General features: G+C 45.9%; 1 protein-coding gene across 1 annotated transcript; it reads right to left on the bottom strand.

Annotated features, from left to right (window-relative positions):
- Nucleotides 1–7,440: 7,440 nt before the first annotated feature.
- On the bottom strand, nucleotides 7,441–11,612 carry LOC124232327 (abasic site processing protein HMCES-like; the record flags this gene model as incomplete). Its single annotated transcript, XM_046649284.1, has 3 exons — nucleotides 7,441–8,094; nucleotides 9,770–9,962; nucleotides 11,431–11,612. Coding segments are annotated over 3 exons (600 nt in total), but the record flags the coding sequence as incomplete, so codon positions are not given.
- Nucleotides 11,613–17,333: the final 5,721 nt, after the last annotated feature.

Here is a 17,333-nt window from a genome sequence, read left to right as displayed (position 1 = left end):
TGAGAGTCAATCCTGGGACTTTTCCTGGAACTACTGAGAAAGAGGTGCTCTCCCCCAGGATCACTAAAGGGTAGGGACATGGGGCCACAGTTGCCAGTGGCCATCTTTGTCAACACATAGGGAGAGCCCACCTGGAAAAAGAGCAAAGAGACAGAGTTGGAACCAAGAAATGGAGAGAAAGATACCTAAGGACATTAATCGAGCCTCCAGATCCAGCCACGCCTGAAGAGACCTTATACCTGAGTGTCATGTGACCTGAAACATTGGTTTTTGCATAAGCTGGTTTGAGCTGGGTTTCTGTTATTTGTAATCTAGTCTCTCCTTTGACTCACTTTACCCTCCCATGTTTACATCTCAGACCTAGTCATCCCTTCAAACTGCTCTCCTCAGAAACCACTCTCCCAGTGTCCCACTATCTACCCACAGGCCCCTCCCCTCCTCTCTTCCCTGCTTGCTCAGACTGTTTAGCAAAACTGCACCTCTCTAGGTGGGTCCCACCACAAGCTGAAGAACCGATGCCCGTAAGCAGCCCCACGTGAGCACTAAGTGGGTGTCACGCACTCTGAGGAAGGCTGCACAGGCCTCATCTCAAAGGAAGGTGTTCAGCCCCAGTAAGGAAGGTGTTCAAAAGCTCATCCTACTGGTGTGATTGCTGAGACTAGGAGGCTGTATTTCCTGCCCTGACATCATACTCAGCTCCTGTATGGGGCTGCAGAGCCCAGGAATCACCATTTATTTACTGTGTCTCTTGGACTTGGCTTTAAGGAGCCTCAATTCCATGTGAACATTGGCGGCACATGACACCACAAGGCCCAGGAGGAAGGCTTCCTGGGGGAGGTGACCCTGGTGCAGTGAGGAAGCAAAGGACCAGGTGCATTTGATTGTCTGTAAAATAGGGGCATAGCAATGGGCCAGGCCTGGACGCCTCTCTGCCCACTGATCAGGAGAGGGGTCAAGCAGGACCAGGCCCTGGAGGCTGATATCAGGGTTCTGGGCCTGGCTCCACCATGGTCTTTTGGTCTGGGGCAAGAGTGTTCTCCCCAAGCCTTAATTTCCTCATCTATAAATGGAGCCAAGAAAGGTTTATTTTTTCATCTAACCAGAGAGCATCTGAACACAGAGCCTCTGACCAGGGTCTCCAGGTTTTCCTACCTCCATCCCTCACACCCCCCTGAGAATAGCGCTCTCTCCTCCTGCAATACTGCCTCCTTCCTGTCATGGAACTGGGAACTGCCTCCCTGTGAACCCCCTCAGGATCTCAGGTCTACCTTCTGGGTCCCTAGATCCGACTTCTCCCTGGCCCTGAGACAGCCCTGCAGCCACTGAAAAGGCCCTTTTCCAGGCTGTGCAGCTTTAGCGACTCATAGAATGGGGTCTGCACCCAACTGACTCTCGTGCACCAACCTAGCTGAACCTATCCTCTGCCACGGCCGGGCTTAGCACTGAGCACACAACCTGTTGGGCACACGGGGTACTGACATCTCTCTGTCCCAGGCATCAGACCTTGGGTGATGTGGCCAGAGGGCACATTAGCTGTTCTGGCAGCTCCAGCAGTCATGAGGCAGCCAAGAGGCCTTGGTTCTTTCCACAGCAACTGCTACTGGGGCCACTTGCACTTGCAAATGAGGGCAGTGATACTTGCAGAGGTATTCTGAGACAGGAATGAAATCTCCTACGTCAAGGGCCTAGTCCACAGTCATTCATTCAGCACATCCTGGTTGAGCAGAAGCAGGGATGGGGACCTATCACACCTACTCCCTGTTCTCGAGGAGCTCAGCCACGTGCCTGAGGACAGATAAACCAGCAGCTTTGGGGTAGGGACATTCCAGGCTGGAGCAGCACTGGCACAGGCTCTCGGGTAGGGAAAAAGGGAGGGCAGGAAAAAAGTAGGGGAAAAGCTCCTGAATTGGGGAATGGTGAAAACAGCAAGTAGACTGACAGGACATGAGGCAGGAAAAGTCAGCAGGTGTTCAAGTTCCCATGTCAGTCAGAGTTCAAGGGAGAAGCAGACCCAGAAGGATATAGGCACATATACACCTAAATACTGGACTGGTTACAGGAAACTGGCTTGTACATGTGACAATAAAGGGAAATCTCATTTAAAATGGAGTCAGGAAACCCTGTAAAGGAAACTCTCACATACACATCTCACTTTACAATTTTGGGCAGGAAGTGCAATTACTTTACTACTCCAGCAGGAGGAAGGAAGGTTTTCTCCTTGCCCAGCAACAGCTCAGCCAATGAAAAGCTGTCACCACCCTGAACTCTCACTTTCTTCCAATGACCTTTCCTTTAGAACAGCCCCACCCAACTCCCCCTTTTTCTCTATAAAAGCAAGCTCCCCACCTTTGTTCTCTGATTTGCCTATGGTTTGCCTTGCATTGCATTTCCTGAATTGCAATTCCTCTGGTTATTCCTGAATCAACTCCTTTTGCTGCTAACTGGCTACTTTACTTTAACTTTGACGTACAATCGCAGCAGTTTCTGTAAGCCTGAATCTTTGTGACTGATGCTGGAGTCTGAGGTACACAGTCAGGAGGGGAAGAACATGAGCAGGCTGAAACACCACCGGCACAAGCTGGAACACCAGGATGGACTGAAACTTGTGTTGGTGCTTGTTGCCTTTGACCTTGGTGATGAGGGTATCCTGCAGAAGTTGAGACCCTTTGTCACACAGCTAACCATGCACACACCTGGCCCAGGAGTCAGTAAAACTGAAGGAGAATCCAGGGAATGTAGAGTAATTGCAGGCCCAGGGGCTGCTTCACACCAAGGAGGTAAATCAGCAGATCAGCAACCCACATGGTTCCTTCCTTCCAAATCGGGCAAGAATATGCCTTGTGGCTCACCCTAATGCGAAACAGAAAAGTAAGGGAGTTTGGGGAAATGTAGTTCAGCCTAGCCATTACAAAGCCATCACTTTCCCATTATACAATGGATATGTGTGGAATGAGGGTGAGGAAGGACGAGACCAGAGCTCTCACACACAGAATGCATAGGCACCAGGCCAGGCAGGGCAGTCTGGCCACCTGGAGGACACAGACCCCACCTGAAGAGGGGCAGTGACTACCCAGTCCTGCTGATTGTTGCCAGGCTGCAATGTGGATCACTGTGCTGAGAGCTTCCCATTTTTTTCAGACCGTGTCAGAAGCACCTCCTGAAAATATTTCTAAGTCCCCTTCCAGAGGCAGGGAGTGACGTGGGCCATCCAGGGAGGCCTGGAAGGGGGCCTCAGCCTGGCAGTGGTCCCATGTGGGGCTCAGTCATCTGAGGCACCTCGTGAACATATTTTATGTGGAAACTATAAACTTTGTGAAACTTTCACTTTTAAAACGTGGGCTTAAGAAAAGAAATATTCCTCCTCATAGGATGGCTACTATAAAAAAAAACAACATAAGTCTTGGCAAGGATGTGTAGAAATTGGTACCCTTGTGCACTGCTTGTGGGAATGGATGATGGTTCACCTGATGTGGAAAACAGTATGGAGATTCCTCGAAAAATTAAACATAGAATTATCATATGATCCAGCAATTTTACTTCTGGGTACATACCCAAAAGAATTCAAAGTAGTGACTTGAAGAGATATTTGCACACCCGTGTTCACCGCAGCATTATTCACATTAGCTGAGGGTGGAAGCAACCAAGTGTCCAGCAACAGATGTATGGATAAACAAAATGTGGTATATACATACAAGGGAATGTTATTCTAACTCATGCTACAACATGGATGAACCTGGAGGACATTATGCTAAGTGAAATAAGCCAGTCACAAAAAGACAAATACTGTATGATTCCACTTTGCAATATCTAGAATAGTCAAATTCATAGAGACAGAAAGTAGCATGGCGGATGCCGGGGACTGGGGGGATGGGGAAGTAGGGAGTTATTGTTTAATGGGTACAGAGTTTGTTTTCCAAGACGAAAACGTTCTGGAGATTAGCTGCACAACGATGAGAATCTACGTAACACTACTGAACTGTGCACTTAAAATGGCTAACATGGTAAATTTTATGTTATATGTATTTTAATGCAATTAAAAATACACACTATATGGTCCTGCCTCCACCCGTGAGGTCACTCAACTTTATCTTCTATGATGGCACTTCTGGCTGCTTCACAAGACAAGAAGCCCCAAATGGTGGTGTCCTGAAGGAGACTGAGCCAAAGGAAGCCATAAAATGGTGAAAGCCAGAGACCCAGGCTGCTGCTGCTGCTGAGCGTCTGCCCCAGGTGGAACCACCTCTCCATACAGGATTGTCATTAGGATCCCAGAGCCCTGTGCAGGGCACCCTGCAGATGAGGAGCTTTCAGAGCCTCCTTTTCTGGTGCACCTCTTCTTGCTGCTCCCAGCTCCTACTTTTCTTCTAGCTGCCTCTGCTAGGACCTAGAAGTGTGGCACTGGGGCCCTGCCCCAGTCTGACTGCCTTTTAAAACTCTCTGTTGTTCAGCTTGATTGTCCTACCCCTTTCACTAATGTCCCCAACTCCTCAAAACAGTCCTCTAGCTTCTGCCACCTGCTGGGAGTATTGCCTGCAGAGCATGCAACATGCTTCTCTGCTCTGGAGTCCTGGGACGCAAGGTGGGGGGACACAAGGAGGGATCCTCATCCATCTCCACAGGAGGGACACCAGCCCAGGGGATGGTTCTGGGTCTCTAACAACCTGCATCTGTTGCTCTGGGCTCCTGGGAGTTCAATTGTGAGCACCCACTCTTCTGATTCACAGATGGGCAAACCAAGTTTCAGAGAGGGCAAAGGACTTGGTCAGATTTGTATGGACTGGGGACAGTCCCATACAGCCTTAGCCAAAGCTTCTTTCCCCAAGCAATGACGTTCCACCCTTCCCATCACTTGCTCCTCACTCTGGTTGAGAAGGCGGAGGGAGGGTATGCAGACCCAGGTGGGTATCTAGGAGTCTGAGGCCACCCATTACTCTCTTTGGTTCTCACACCACCAATCCACCCTTCAGGTTTTCACGGCAGCAAGCAGGATCTTGTCGAACTCTCTAAGCTGATACCCCTCACAGGCCAGGAGCCTTAGGATTTTCCTCAACTTACCTATGCCAAGCTGTGTGCCCTTGGCCAAGCGCCTCCCTGCTTGCACCTAATCCACCTCCATACAAAGCAGGGTTTGTATACAAGCTTTGTACCAAGAGATGGATCCAGATGGACTGCAGACAGGAATGGAGGGCCGACACCTGTCTATTAGGACCTGCAGTGCTGGAGATCCTCTGCCTCCTCTAATCAGGAAACAATCCCTTTAAGGCCTGGATCCCTTTAAACCAAGCCTGGTCACTGCAGAGGTAGGGTGGAGGTGAAGAGGTGCTGCCATCTGGGAGCCCAGCCAAGGGGCCAGACCACCACATCCTAAGGCTGTCCCTCCCGCCCCAGAGAACAGCTGGGGCCCTGGCCTGACTTGGCCACATCCAGATAGGCAGATGAAGGCTGCCTTGTTTGTCCCTGAGATTTGTTCTTTAAAAACAAAGAAGAGGAGACGATGCTCCACTGCTCTAGTAAGCAGGAGTAAGCATTGGCAAAATGTGAGAAAATGAGGATTCATATGCCCTGAAATAAGTGAAAATTGGGAGAGCAATTTAGCAAAACCTAGGAAAGCTGATGCAGCAGATAGAAAAAAAAAAGGCAGAATGAAATATCCAAGATGATGCCAATTATGTAAACCTGAAAATCACAAAATAATGTGCTCAGATACAAGAACGTGCTTTTAACATCACATTAATGTGAAAGTATAAAAACCTGAATGGAAAGGATACATGCCTCAGAGGACATTCTATTCTTTCATGTTAAAATGAAAAGAAGCCAACAAATTCATTTACGACCCTGACAAACAGGTGGGAGATTGTAATGAAAAACAAAGAGAATTTCATTTTTGTCACTTATTAAACTTGAAGCAAATATGACAAATACTTACACAACAGTCAACCTTCTTCTAAGTTATCTGTATTTTTAAAAATCTCTTAGTAAAACAACCAAAACCCCACGCAAATCAGCCCAGCCGGGCCTAGCCTGGAGGTGTACTGTGCTGGCCCGCTCACTTCCACTAGCAGCCTTGCGCAGGAGGTGGGCAGCTTCTGCTTGGTGGCTCAATCGCAGCGCGCTGCCGGGCGTGGTGCTGCCCCAGTGGAGCACTGGGGACAGACACCAACCACCCTGTCCTCCTGGGTCACCGCCTCAGGGCCCACATCCATTCAGCCCCCTGGGACAGTGTTTTGCCATCTGTGTCTCCAGGAAGCCCCAAAGATTAAAGAGCAGACCAGCCCTGGCGCTCCTGGACATTCTTCCATTCCTTCCCCCTGAATTCCTGGGAAGACCACTTCCTGTCACACTGTCGCCTGGCGCTCCTCCCTTCAGCCTCTGCATCCTCTCTTCCATGGAGGTTTACAGGAACCTTGCCCAAGCACCCCCATCAACAGTGGCCCTCCCAGCTCGTCACATCCCTTCGGTGGACCCACACGAGCAAGTACTTAATTGCCAGGTGTGGTACCTGGTTAATGCCTGTCACTCCCTGCCTAGCACAGTGCGGGGCATGAGGTAAGTGCTCACATTCATGTAACAGTATTTGCAGACCAACTATTAATATTAGGAGAAAATAACAGTGAAAAAGCCGTCCCTGCTTTCAGGGAACTAATGATCTGGGTGGGGAGACTGACCACAGATAACAACAAATAAATAAATAATTATAAAGGGATTCAGTGCCAAGGAGGAGGCTGCAGAGCGAATCACAGAGGTGTTGACCAGGCTGGGGCAGATGGTCAGCCCCCGAGGCAGCCTTGCTCCGGGCCCCAAGCCCATGTCATCCTCTGGGCCCCGCTCTACCCAGAGGCTGGGAATCTGGATAGGGCTTGGAGGGCTGTGCCTGGGGCTTCTCCTCACCCTGAGCCTATGCTCCCTGTGGTAAGGACAAGGTCTTGGCCTCCGTACCCCGTCTCCCTCGAGGCCCTTGTGTTTGGCAGACCCTCAGGTTTTGTTTTTGGTTTTTTTTTTGAGGAAGATTAGCCCTGAGCTAACATGTGCTGCCAATCCTCCTCTTTTTGCTGAGGAAGACCGGCCCTGAGCTAACATCAGTGCCTATCTTCCTCTACTTTACATGTGGGACGCCTACCACAGCATGGCTTGCCAAGCAGTGCCATGTCCGCACCCAGGATCCGAACCAGACAACCCCGGGCCGCCAAAATGGAACGTGCAAACTTAACCACTGCGCCACCAGGCCAGCTCTCAGGTTTGTTTTAAGCTAAAGGATTCAGACAACTTCCAGGTATTAAGAGTAAAAAGAGACACAACAAAGAACGCCCCCACCAAGCCTTTTGGTTGTTTCCAAAAGAGCAGTTTGCCCCCAGAATGACCCAGTGCCCCACATTTGTAACAAAATCCAACCCTTAGGACTGATGCCATGAGAAAACAGTAAGATTCAGAATTTCCCCCACGAGCAGTTTATCAAATGTAATTTATTCATAAAAAAACAATGTTTTAAGAACTGAATTCCAAAGAACTTAGAGCTCAAAGGTTGAGCAGAAAACAGCCTTCCGCTAGCAGCACCAGCTCAGGTCAGGTCAGGGCTTAGAACTGCCAGCAGGGTCAAGCTTCGAGGGAAGGCTCCAAAAGTCCTGCAGGAGAAGGCTGCAGGCATAAGAGGCCCCCTGTGGTGGTGGCCCCTCCTCTTCCCAGGCTGCCTATCTGCCCCACAGTGGGTTCCTGGTCACAACCAGAATAGCCACTCCCCCAGGAACCCACAAATGTCCACTAACAATATGCTACCTCCTCCCAAAGCAAATCCATACACACACATGCAAGACCCTGTAATCAGCAACAGGACTCAGTGCAGCAAACCTGGCGTTGGTCTCTGAAAGTCCTGCATTACTCGCTGTGAAGTTGCTTGGCCACAGGCTCCTCCTCCTTCTCCTGCTTCAGCCATTGCTCTAGGAGAACTGCACTGCTTCTCTTGACTGAGGATGGGCTCTTCGGCAGGAACTGGCGCACATCTGACTCTGTCTTTTGGGGTGTTTTGGGGTCTTCCTTTTTGGGTGACTTTGTGGCCAGCCACTGCAACATTTTCTGGCTGCAGCCTCTTGCCTTGAGTTCCTAGGAGAAAGAAGAGAAAGCTCAAACCACCCAGCTCAAGCTTTTAGGAAAAGGCCAACTCCAAGGGAAGAAACAGGAAGAGGCCTTAGGTACTGACCCAGGCTTGCAAAATGTTACTAAGAGCCAGATGGGGCCCACTAGTCAGGCCTGGGAGGAGAGGAGCAAGTGAGTGTGCTCCAAGGTACAAGGGTAGGGAGGAGCTCTTATAGCGGCTTCAGAGAGGATTGTGTGAGACCAGCCGGAGAAGAGAGTGACAGGCATTCCAAACACATGCAGAGAATGAAGCATTCTAGCGAAAAGAATGTAATTCAGTGTGACCAGGCAGAGTGTGGGAAACGAAGCTGGAGAGGTATGGCTTCAGTCACCATGATTAGGCACTCAGCCTAAGGCTGAACAGACTAGACTCTTTCCTGCTGTGCAGCCCTTCCGCACAGCCTCTCCCTGACAGCACTGCTTCCCTTCTGCTGCTCTTACCCCTACACCCCAAACGTGAACTGAAGCTTCTGAATTCGCAGAATGCCACCCCTCTAGAATGTGAATCCTTTTAGAGTAAAGACCATCACGGAAATGGGGCAGTGTCTAGGGCAAAATGAATATATATATAACTACATTTTTAGAGACATCTAATGAAAACAAGTGTCAGGGTCACAGGAGTTTGCAAAGAACTGAGACAAAAGAAAATGACACTAACTGTGGATACGGAAAACTTTAAAAATTTTAAGAAAAATGGGGGGTAGGCTGTTCCTGCAATCATCATCGTTAACACTTTCAGGCATTCTAAGATGTCTATTTTTGGAACATTGAGAGCCACCTAGAAACAGCTGCTACTCCTAAACCTTTGACCCTGAATGTCAGCAGGGGTCAGCTTTTGCTCTGGAACTTCCTTCTCTAATGCAGGCCTTTTGCCTGTTCACCTTCCCTTCAAAACACATCTTCTGGATCCTTGCCAATTTTAAGAAGTTAAAGTTTATGGCACGAATGTTCTCAAATCCTCCTAAAGGAAAACAAGGATTAGAACTCCTCCAGCTTGTAGTGTGGGCAAGCAGAGTTACAGAAAAGAGACAAAAAAATCACAGTTGGCTATGGACAGAGATACAATTAGGGTCAAGGGGTCCTTTGTCTTTCTCATGATTATCCTCTAGATTAGGAGTCCTCAAACTTGGCTTATTATCAGACTCATTGAAGAAGCTTCCCTTTTTTTTTTTTGTTTGTGAGGAAGATTGGTCCTGAGCTAACATCTGTGCCAGTCTTCCTCTATTGTGCATGTGGGATGCTGCCACAGCATAGCTTGACGAGCAGTGTGTAGGTCTGAGCCTAGGATCTGAACCCATGAAACCTGGGCCACCAAAGCAGAATGCATAAACTTAACCACTACACCACTAGGCCAGCCCCTGAAGAAGCTTCTTAATGATACAGAAGCCCAAGCCCAACCCTGAAAGTTGACTCTAGGTCTAGATAGGGTCTAGCATTTACATTTTGAAAGAGCTCTCCTGAGGACTCTGAGTCCACAGCCAGCTTTAAGAGTCATTGCTCTGCTCAACTGTGCCATGCACGAGGAATATGAGTTCTGGGTAGTTTAACAAAGCTCTCATTGTAAAAGGCCATACCCAAAAAAAGGCTACACTGACAGAAGACAGAAAGCTCAAAAAAGACTGTCAGAGTCACAGGCCCCTACCTTTTGGACCGATAAGTCGATAGGAGCCAGACACTCAACACTGTCGTTTCGGGAGCTGTTCACCACAGAAGAGACTGGATGGAAGGTGATGTTCTCTGTAGGGTGGATTAACTTCAGAGCTTCCTGAGTTGAGACTTCACCAAAATCAAGCCATTTAGAGACTGCCTCCTCTCCATCTAATATGGCAGGCATCCTAGGCAGTGAGGTCAAGTCATTGGTTGGGAGAGGTAGAGTGAGGGCAGGGAGAGAAAGCAGAAGGACTTGAGTCAGATGACAGTGCAAACCATCACAAGCAGAAGCTTGCCCTCCCTCTGCACCTCACACACGGATTGCTGCCATGTGTTCCCTGACCACAACTTGACAGGGCATGAAATCCGACACTAGGAGAGCCAGCTTACAAAGTTTTATGGCAAAGACAGCGAACACTGCTTTGACTGGATCCAGTGCAATCCAGTGTACATGTTCGTAAACTGGTCACCTTTTTATGATAACCCAGCCTAGAATTAAAGGGAGAATAGATCCTGGAAAAGTTGTCTATCAACAGTAATCTCCAGCCTTACCAACTATGACAGATATACAGTAAGAAAGAGCTATTCACATAATTGTGAACAAAAGGAAACTATGCCTCAGAAAGCAAAGAGGCTGTCAAGATGACTCCTGGTACCAGGAGGATGTTAGGAAAAGATCTATGTTTACTTCCCAGTCTTACGTCCTGGGCAATGCAAAGCATGGCACACACTTCAGTGGTGGGTGGTACAGTTGATTTTAGGAGATAAATGCATAAACATCTATTTTGATAATCATTGTAACTTCAAAAAATCAACCATGTACTTAAAAAAAATATTTTGCAATCTAAAATCCAGATGCATTTTATGATGAATGGCATCTCTGCATGAGTTATAATTTAGTTGGCAGTAATCGGCAGCAATTTACTTTTCTTAACAGCATATGAAATAATGGTACATTTAAAAATCAATCTAATCATCTTAGATTAAATGAAATCAGAATTTATTTTAAAGTGAATTAGCAAAAAATAGAGCCACTGTATCACACGAAAGCCTAATTTCCACAGAACTCTTAGGACAGGGCTAAAACAGGTAATACGTGCAGCACTGTATTCTTTTCAGAAAAACATCAAAAATCACTTCTCAGAGCACTCAGATCTGGCAAAAATTGTGAAGGTGTTACACAAGTATAGTCAGTTCTGCTTATGCTCATTTTTAAAATGGGAATCTGTTCAATTTAATTGATACACTAGGGAGCAATTTAAGCATAACAGCAATAAAATGAGGCATGCCTGTATTTATTGCAGTGTCTATGTATTTCTTAACTGCTTAATGTAGAAAACTGTGAGACTGTTTTTAATAACTTCCTATTATTTTTTATGTGTCACTGACAAAGTTTTTAAGTGTTGTCTCCTTAACCCTACTTTTCTCATAAGTTCTGGGTTTTCACTGTACAATTTTGCATAGTGTGGTGATTTTTAGGAATGCATGTCATATTATAGCCAACTGACGATAAATGTATTTTGCAAAGCAACTGCTACTCTCTAAATCTGTACATACACAAACTTTAAATTCCAAAAGCTACCTATCTAAAAGCAAAGAGAATAAACCCTCCTCTGTATCCTTTTGAACCCAGGGATAAGAAGTGTGACTTGCCTTTGGTGGATGTCATTCAAGACTTTGCAGGCATCCACTGTGATGATGGTGTAGGAATATAGGTGGTCTCCTCCCTCTGGGGGCTCCCAGCAGTCAAATATCCCAGCCATTGTCAGCAGCCTCCAGTTGTCCCAGACTTTGTTCCAGTCCTCTGGACTGTCTGCAGCACCAATGCTGCCTGACTAGAAGCAAAATACACGGGCATACTAGATGCTTAGCAGCCCCCTCCTACATGCAGGCTGGGTACTAGAACAGACCTAAGAGCATAGCAATCATTTTAGAAGTAATTCAGCCCAAGCCTTATTAATTCCTCTGGATCCAATTTCGCCAAAGGAAAGAGGGTTGTTGGAAAATACCCACCAAAGAGATACATTTATGGCTCCTTAACGTTTTCAGTATACAATTTAACTCCTTCAGTGGGCATTCAGGCCCTCCATGATCTGGCCCATCATTCTAGCCTCATTAACAATGCTAATGTGAACTAAACCCAGCTGTTTGTGAATGACACCCTCGTGCAATTTCATGCCCCAGTATCTTGCCAAAGCAAACTTCCTCTGCCCAAAATGTCCTTCCTACCCTTTCTCATCATGCCAACTCTTACCTGCCATTGAAGATTCAGTTCAAGGCCTAGAATACAGTAAGCTGGAAAGAAAGTCACCTCCATCCTAACAATAAGAAAAAAGCTAGATAATCTAAGAAATTATAACTTTTCTTAAACTCATCAGAGAACTGAGGTGGCAGGACAACCAATTAGCCTGAACTTTATGGAAAGACAAGGGCCTCCAAAGGGAGATGAGACACAAGTACAGGTGTATCTTGTTTACTGTGCTTCACTTTACTGTACTTTGCAGATATTGCATTTCTACAAGGTGTTTCTCCCCAACGCCCCTTGGTACACAGTTGTATATTTTTAGTTGTGGGTCCTTCTAGTTGGGGCATGTGGGACACCACCTCAGCATGGCCTGACGAGCGGTGCCATGTCTGCGCCCAGGATGCGAACTGGCAAAACCCTGGGCTGCCGAAGCGGAGCACGCAAAATTAACCATTCGGCCACAGGGGTGAACTCAAGTATTTTTAAATTAAGGACTGTATATGATTTTTTAGACATAATGCTACTGGCACACTTAATAGATTACAGTATTGTGTAAACATAACTTTATGCAGTAGGAAACCAAAAACCTCATGTGACTCGCTTTATTGCAGTATTTGCTTTATTGCAGTAGTCTGGAGCTCAACCTGCAATATCTCCGAAGTCTGCCTGTATTGGCTTTACTGGTGACAACAGGAGGAAGTCAAGGCCTTCATGCAGCAGGTAAGAATTCAGAGAAAATTATTATCAAATTGCTAAAAGCAGAGTGTGGGTTAGCCTGGGAGAGTATAAACCCCCTGGCAGCTGCAGAAATCAGGGAAGTTGGCATCACCTCGCAGACTCTTCTCTATGGACCTCTCCAGGTGCTCGCAAGAAAGACTGGGGGCAGGGCAGGAGACTGGAAAAAGCCATTCTTGCTGGTGCATACCCAGCGGAGAGGGCCTCAGCTAATCACTTCTCCTCTAAGGAACAAAAGCCTTAAGGGGCCAGGGGAAGGGTAATAAACCCTATTGTCCCTAAGATACAGGTAAAGACCCACTGATGCTGGGGAAGGACAAGAAGAAAAAACCTTCTACTCCCCTCGGGAAGGAGCAGCATTACTGAGAAAGCCTGAGAGCCTGGGACACAGTTCTGCCTAAGACAGACTGAGCCAAGATGACAGACAACTCTCTTCCCCCTTCAGATTAGCAAGCACCAAGTGACAAGCAACAGCAGTCCAATTTTGGGGAAGGAGAAAGAGCATGGAGAGATCCTCTCTAAAGCGAAGACTCAGAGGGAAGTACTACAGCTGAAGGGAGCAGGCTACTGTGAAAAAACCCTCTGGAAAATCAACCCTCACCCTAAACACAAGGTGGCACCAGAGAAATTTAAAGCCTGTGGTGAACAAAGGCAATCAAACAATAAAACCCAAACCCAGTTCACTATCTCTCAAGATCTATTCAACTTCACACATTAATGGCCTACTACAAAGCAAGTGTATTCATTTCCAGGCATAAATATTATTTATCTCGGTCTCTGTCCTACATACTATGTCTGGAAATCGATCAAAAATTACAAGACAAAAAAAGCCAGAAAGAATACTGAACTGCCAAGAGATACAGAAATCAACAGAACCAGAATCAAGAGATTACATTTCCCAAAATGTGATCCCAAAATTACATTTCCCAAAATGAAACTATCAGACAGAGAATTTAAAATAAGCATAGTTATGGGCCGGCCCAGGTGTGCAGGGTTTAAGTGCACACATTCCGCTTCGGCAGTCCGGCAGTTCAAATCCAGGGTGTGGACATGGCACCGCTTGGCATGCCATGCTGTGGTAGGCGTCCCACATATAAAGTAGAGGAAGATGGGCATGGATGCTCAGGGCCAGTATTCCTCAGCAAAAAGAGGAGGATTGGCAGCAGTTGGCTCAGGGCTAATCTTCCTGAAAAAATCAATAAAATAAAATAAAAAAAGTAGTCCATCATCTCTGGGTTTCATAGTTTCTTTTGAGAAGTCTATTCTAATTCTTTTGCACCTGGATCCGAACCAGCGAACCCTGGGCCACTGAAGCAGAACGTGCACATTTAACTGCTGTGCCACCAGCCAGCCCCATGGACGACTTTTTTAAAGTGCTAGAAAAAAACTCCAAAAAACTGCCAACCCAGAATCCTATACACAGTCAAAATGCCTTTCAAAAATGCAGATAGTGAGGGCCAGGCCCATGGATGAATGGTTAAGTTCGTACGCTTCACTTTGGCCGCCAAGAGTTTCGCCAGTTGGAATCCCAGGCACGGACACAGCACCGCTTCGCAGGCCACGCTGAGTGGGCATCCCACATGCCACAACTGGAAGGACCCCAACTAAAAACACACAACTATGTACTGGGGGGCGTTGGGGAGAAAAAGGAAAAATTAAAAAAAAATCTTAAAAAAAAAATGCAGATAGTGGTTGTCAGGTGCTGGGGGAAGGGAGGGATTAATAATGGGTATAGATTTTCTTTTTGGGGTGACAATAATGTTCTGAAATTAGTGATGATGGTTGCCCATTTGGAATATACTAAAAACAATTATATACTTTAAAAGAGTGAATTTTACAACATGTGAATTATTTCTCAATAAAAAAAATCACGATGATTAAAAAAATGAAGAACTAGATACTTTTTTGGACAAGAAAAAATAAAATTCATTACCAGCAGGCTTGCACCACAAGAAATAGTAAAGAAAATTCTTTAGGGAGAAGAAATATGGTACCAGAAAGTTGGATCTACCCAAGAAGTGAAATCCATGAAAATGGCTAAAATAAAGGTAAATGTAAAATTTCCTTTCTTATTTTTGTCACTCTAAAATATAATTGACTGTCTAAAGCAAAATAGTAGCAATGTATTATGAGTGTACAGCATATGAAAAAGTAAAATGTATGACAAGATACCAAAATACACCAGGAAGCAGGAATATACTATTATAAGATCCTTATGCTATACAAGAAGCAGTATATTATTTAGAGATTATTATTAATTTAAAATGTATATTATGGAGCAGCTACTAAAAATACTTTAAAAGAAGTAAAAATAATAAGCCAACAGTGGAGGTAAAATGCAATCATAAAAAATACTCAATCCAAAAGGAGACAGAAAAAAATAGAAGAAAAGGAAAAAAGAGCTAATGAAACAAAGAGAGAACAGCAAAATAATGAATTTTTAACCCTATCAGATGAATAATTACATTAAATGTTCTAAACACTACAAACTTCCCTCCTCTGAGAAGCCTTCTGTGATGCCCCAGTCTGAGTTATATGCTGTCCTCTGTGCCCCGACAACCTCATAAGCAAGCCTTCCCTGAGTATTCAACACTAGTTTGTGATTGTTGATTTGTCTGTGTCTTGGTGGTAAAGCTTCAAGGATAGAAATCATGTCTGACTGAACTTCCAGGAGCCAAGCAGGGCACAGTGGTATATGGTGAATAAGTGTCTATTGAATAAACAGATAAATTTTTATAGTTAAGAGACTAATTGTATAGAATTGAGGAAAGTATCATCCTAGTTCACACAAGTCCTAACAGTGTCTCAAGAAGAGTGCCAGAGGAAAACTCTCTTTTTGAACATACAGTTCCTAATTTATTTATATATTTATTTATTTATTTTTGGCTGAGGAAGATTTGCCCTGAACTAACACCTGCTGCCAATCCTCCTCTTTTTGTATGTAAGTAGACAGCATGGCATGGCCACTGACAGACATATGGTGTAGGTCCATACCTGGGAACCAAACTTGGGCCGCGAAAGCAGAGTGCGCCGAATTTAACCACTAGGCCACCAGGGCTGACTCTACAATTCCCAATATAAAGATGGAGAAGCAAAAGAATGGAAATCTTATGGAGTAGCTCCCTTGAGTAATAAGCCCCAGAAGATCTGATTTACAGTTAACTTTAAATGGACGAAAATCACAATGGAGAATCTGGGAAGATGGCAGCCTGAATGCACAGCCTTGTCTCCATTCCTAGAATAACAAAACAGCCAGGACAAGCATGCTGGCTCCTCTGAGGCAAGAGTAAGGGCCAGTGGTGTGAAGAAGGACTGGGGCAAGGACCTTGCATTTAACAGCTACTTCAAGAGGGTAGGAAGAAGCCTGAGGATTCTCTCAGAGGAGCCATACCTGTCTACTTGCTACCTAGGGTCCTTAGAGAGGCTGCTGCCAAATGCTGTCTCATCTCTCCAGTTGGGTGAGACCTGGCTGTAGAGAGGCCGCCTTCCCTTTCCTTGGAAGATGGCTAACACTTGGCTTATACATTGACTGGACACAAATAAAACCAGAAATGGCTCTACCTGTTATATCCTGATAGTTTGCCATTGTTGGAAAACTGTAAATATACATAGGCACATTGAGGAATGCACAACTATAAGCTGGCAAAGAAAAATTCTAGCCTATCTAGAGGAACTAGGTAAACCATAGAGAGGAGACTGAGTTAAAAAAAAAAAACGCAGAAGGCCAGCCCAGTGGTGGAGTGGTTAAGTTCGCACGTTCCACTTTTGTGGCCCGGAGTTCACCGGTTCGGATCCCGGGTGCGGACGTGGCACCGCTTGGCAAGCCTTGCTGTGGTAGGCATCCCACATATGAAGTAGAGGAAGATGGGCATGGATGTTAGCTCAGGGCCAATCTTCCTCAGCAAAACGAGGAGGATTAGCAGCAGTTAGCTCAGGGCTAATCTTCCTAAGAAAAAAAAAAGTAGAGCTAATGGGAGAGAGAAAAAACTAACAAAAAGGTAATGATTGGAGGCTGGCCCCATGGCTGAGTGGTTAAGTTTGCACGTTCCACTGCAGGTGGCCCAGTGTTTCGTCAGTTGGAATCCTGGGCGCGGACATGGCACTGATCATCAAACCACGCTGAGGCGGTGTCCCACATGCCACAACTAGAAGGACCCACAACTAAGAGTATACAACTATGTACGGGGGGGCTTTGGGGAGAAAAAGGAAAAAAATAAAATCTTTATTAAAAAAAACCCAAAAAAACGACAGCTTCCATATGCATCCCCCCACCTACTATACATGTTGTCGTCCCTCCCCTTTCTTTTGGTCTATGCTTTTTGCCAGGTCAGCCTCTCCTCTGGTGCACTAGATCCCAGTCCTTCTTACCTGTGCAAGGACGACCGTCTAGTGACTTACACTTTCTCCCTGCTCTCTACTGCATTATTTCCAACAGCTTACAAACATGCTGTTATTTCCAACTGTTTGTTGCTACTATGTAAAAATATTGTTGATTTGTGTACATTGACCCTGAGGAGAAAGTTTTCTAAGGTACTTGCATTGTCCAAAAACAAGTAAAAGTATTATTCAATACCAG

Source organism: Equus quagga, unplaced genomic scaffold (assembly GCF_021613505.1).
Source record: "Equus quagga isolate Etosha38 unplaced genomic scaffold, UCLA_HA_Equagga_1.0 HiC_scaffold_4655_RagTag, whole genome shotgun sequence".
NCBI lineage: Eukaryota > Metazoa > Chordata > Mammalia > Perissodactyla > Equidae > Equus > Equus quagga.
This window is presented reverse-complemented; position numbering and strand designations above follow the sequence as displayed.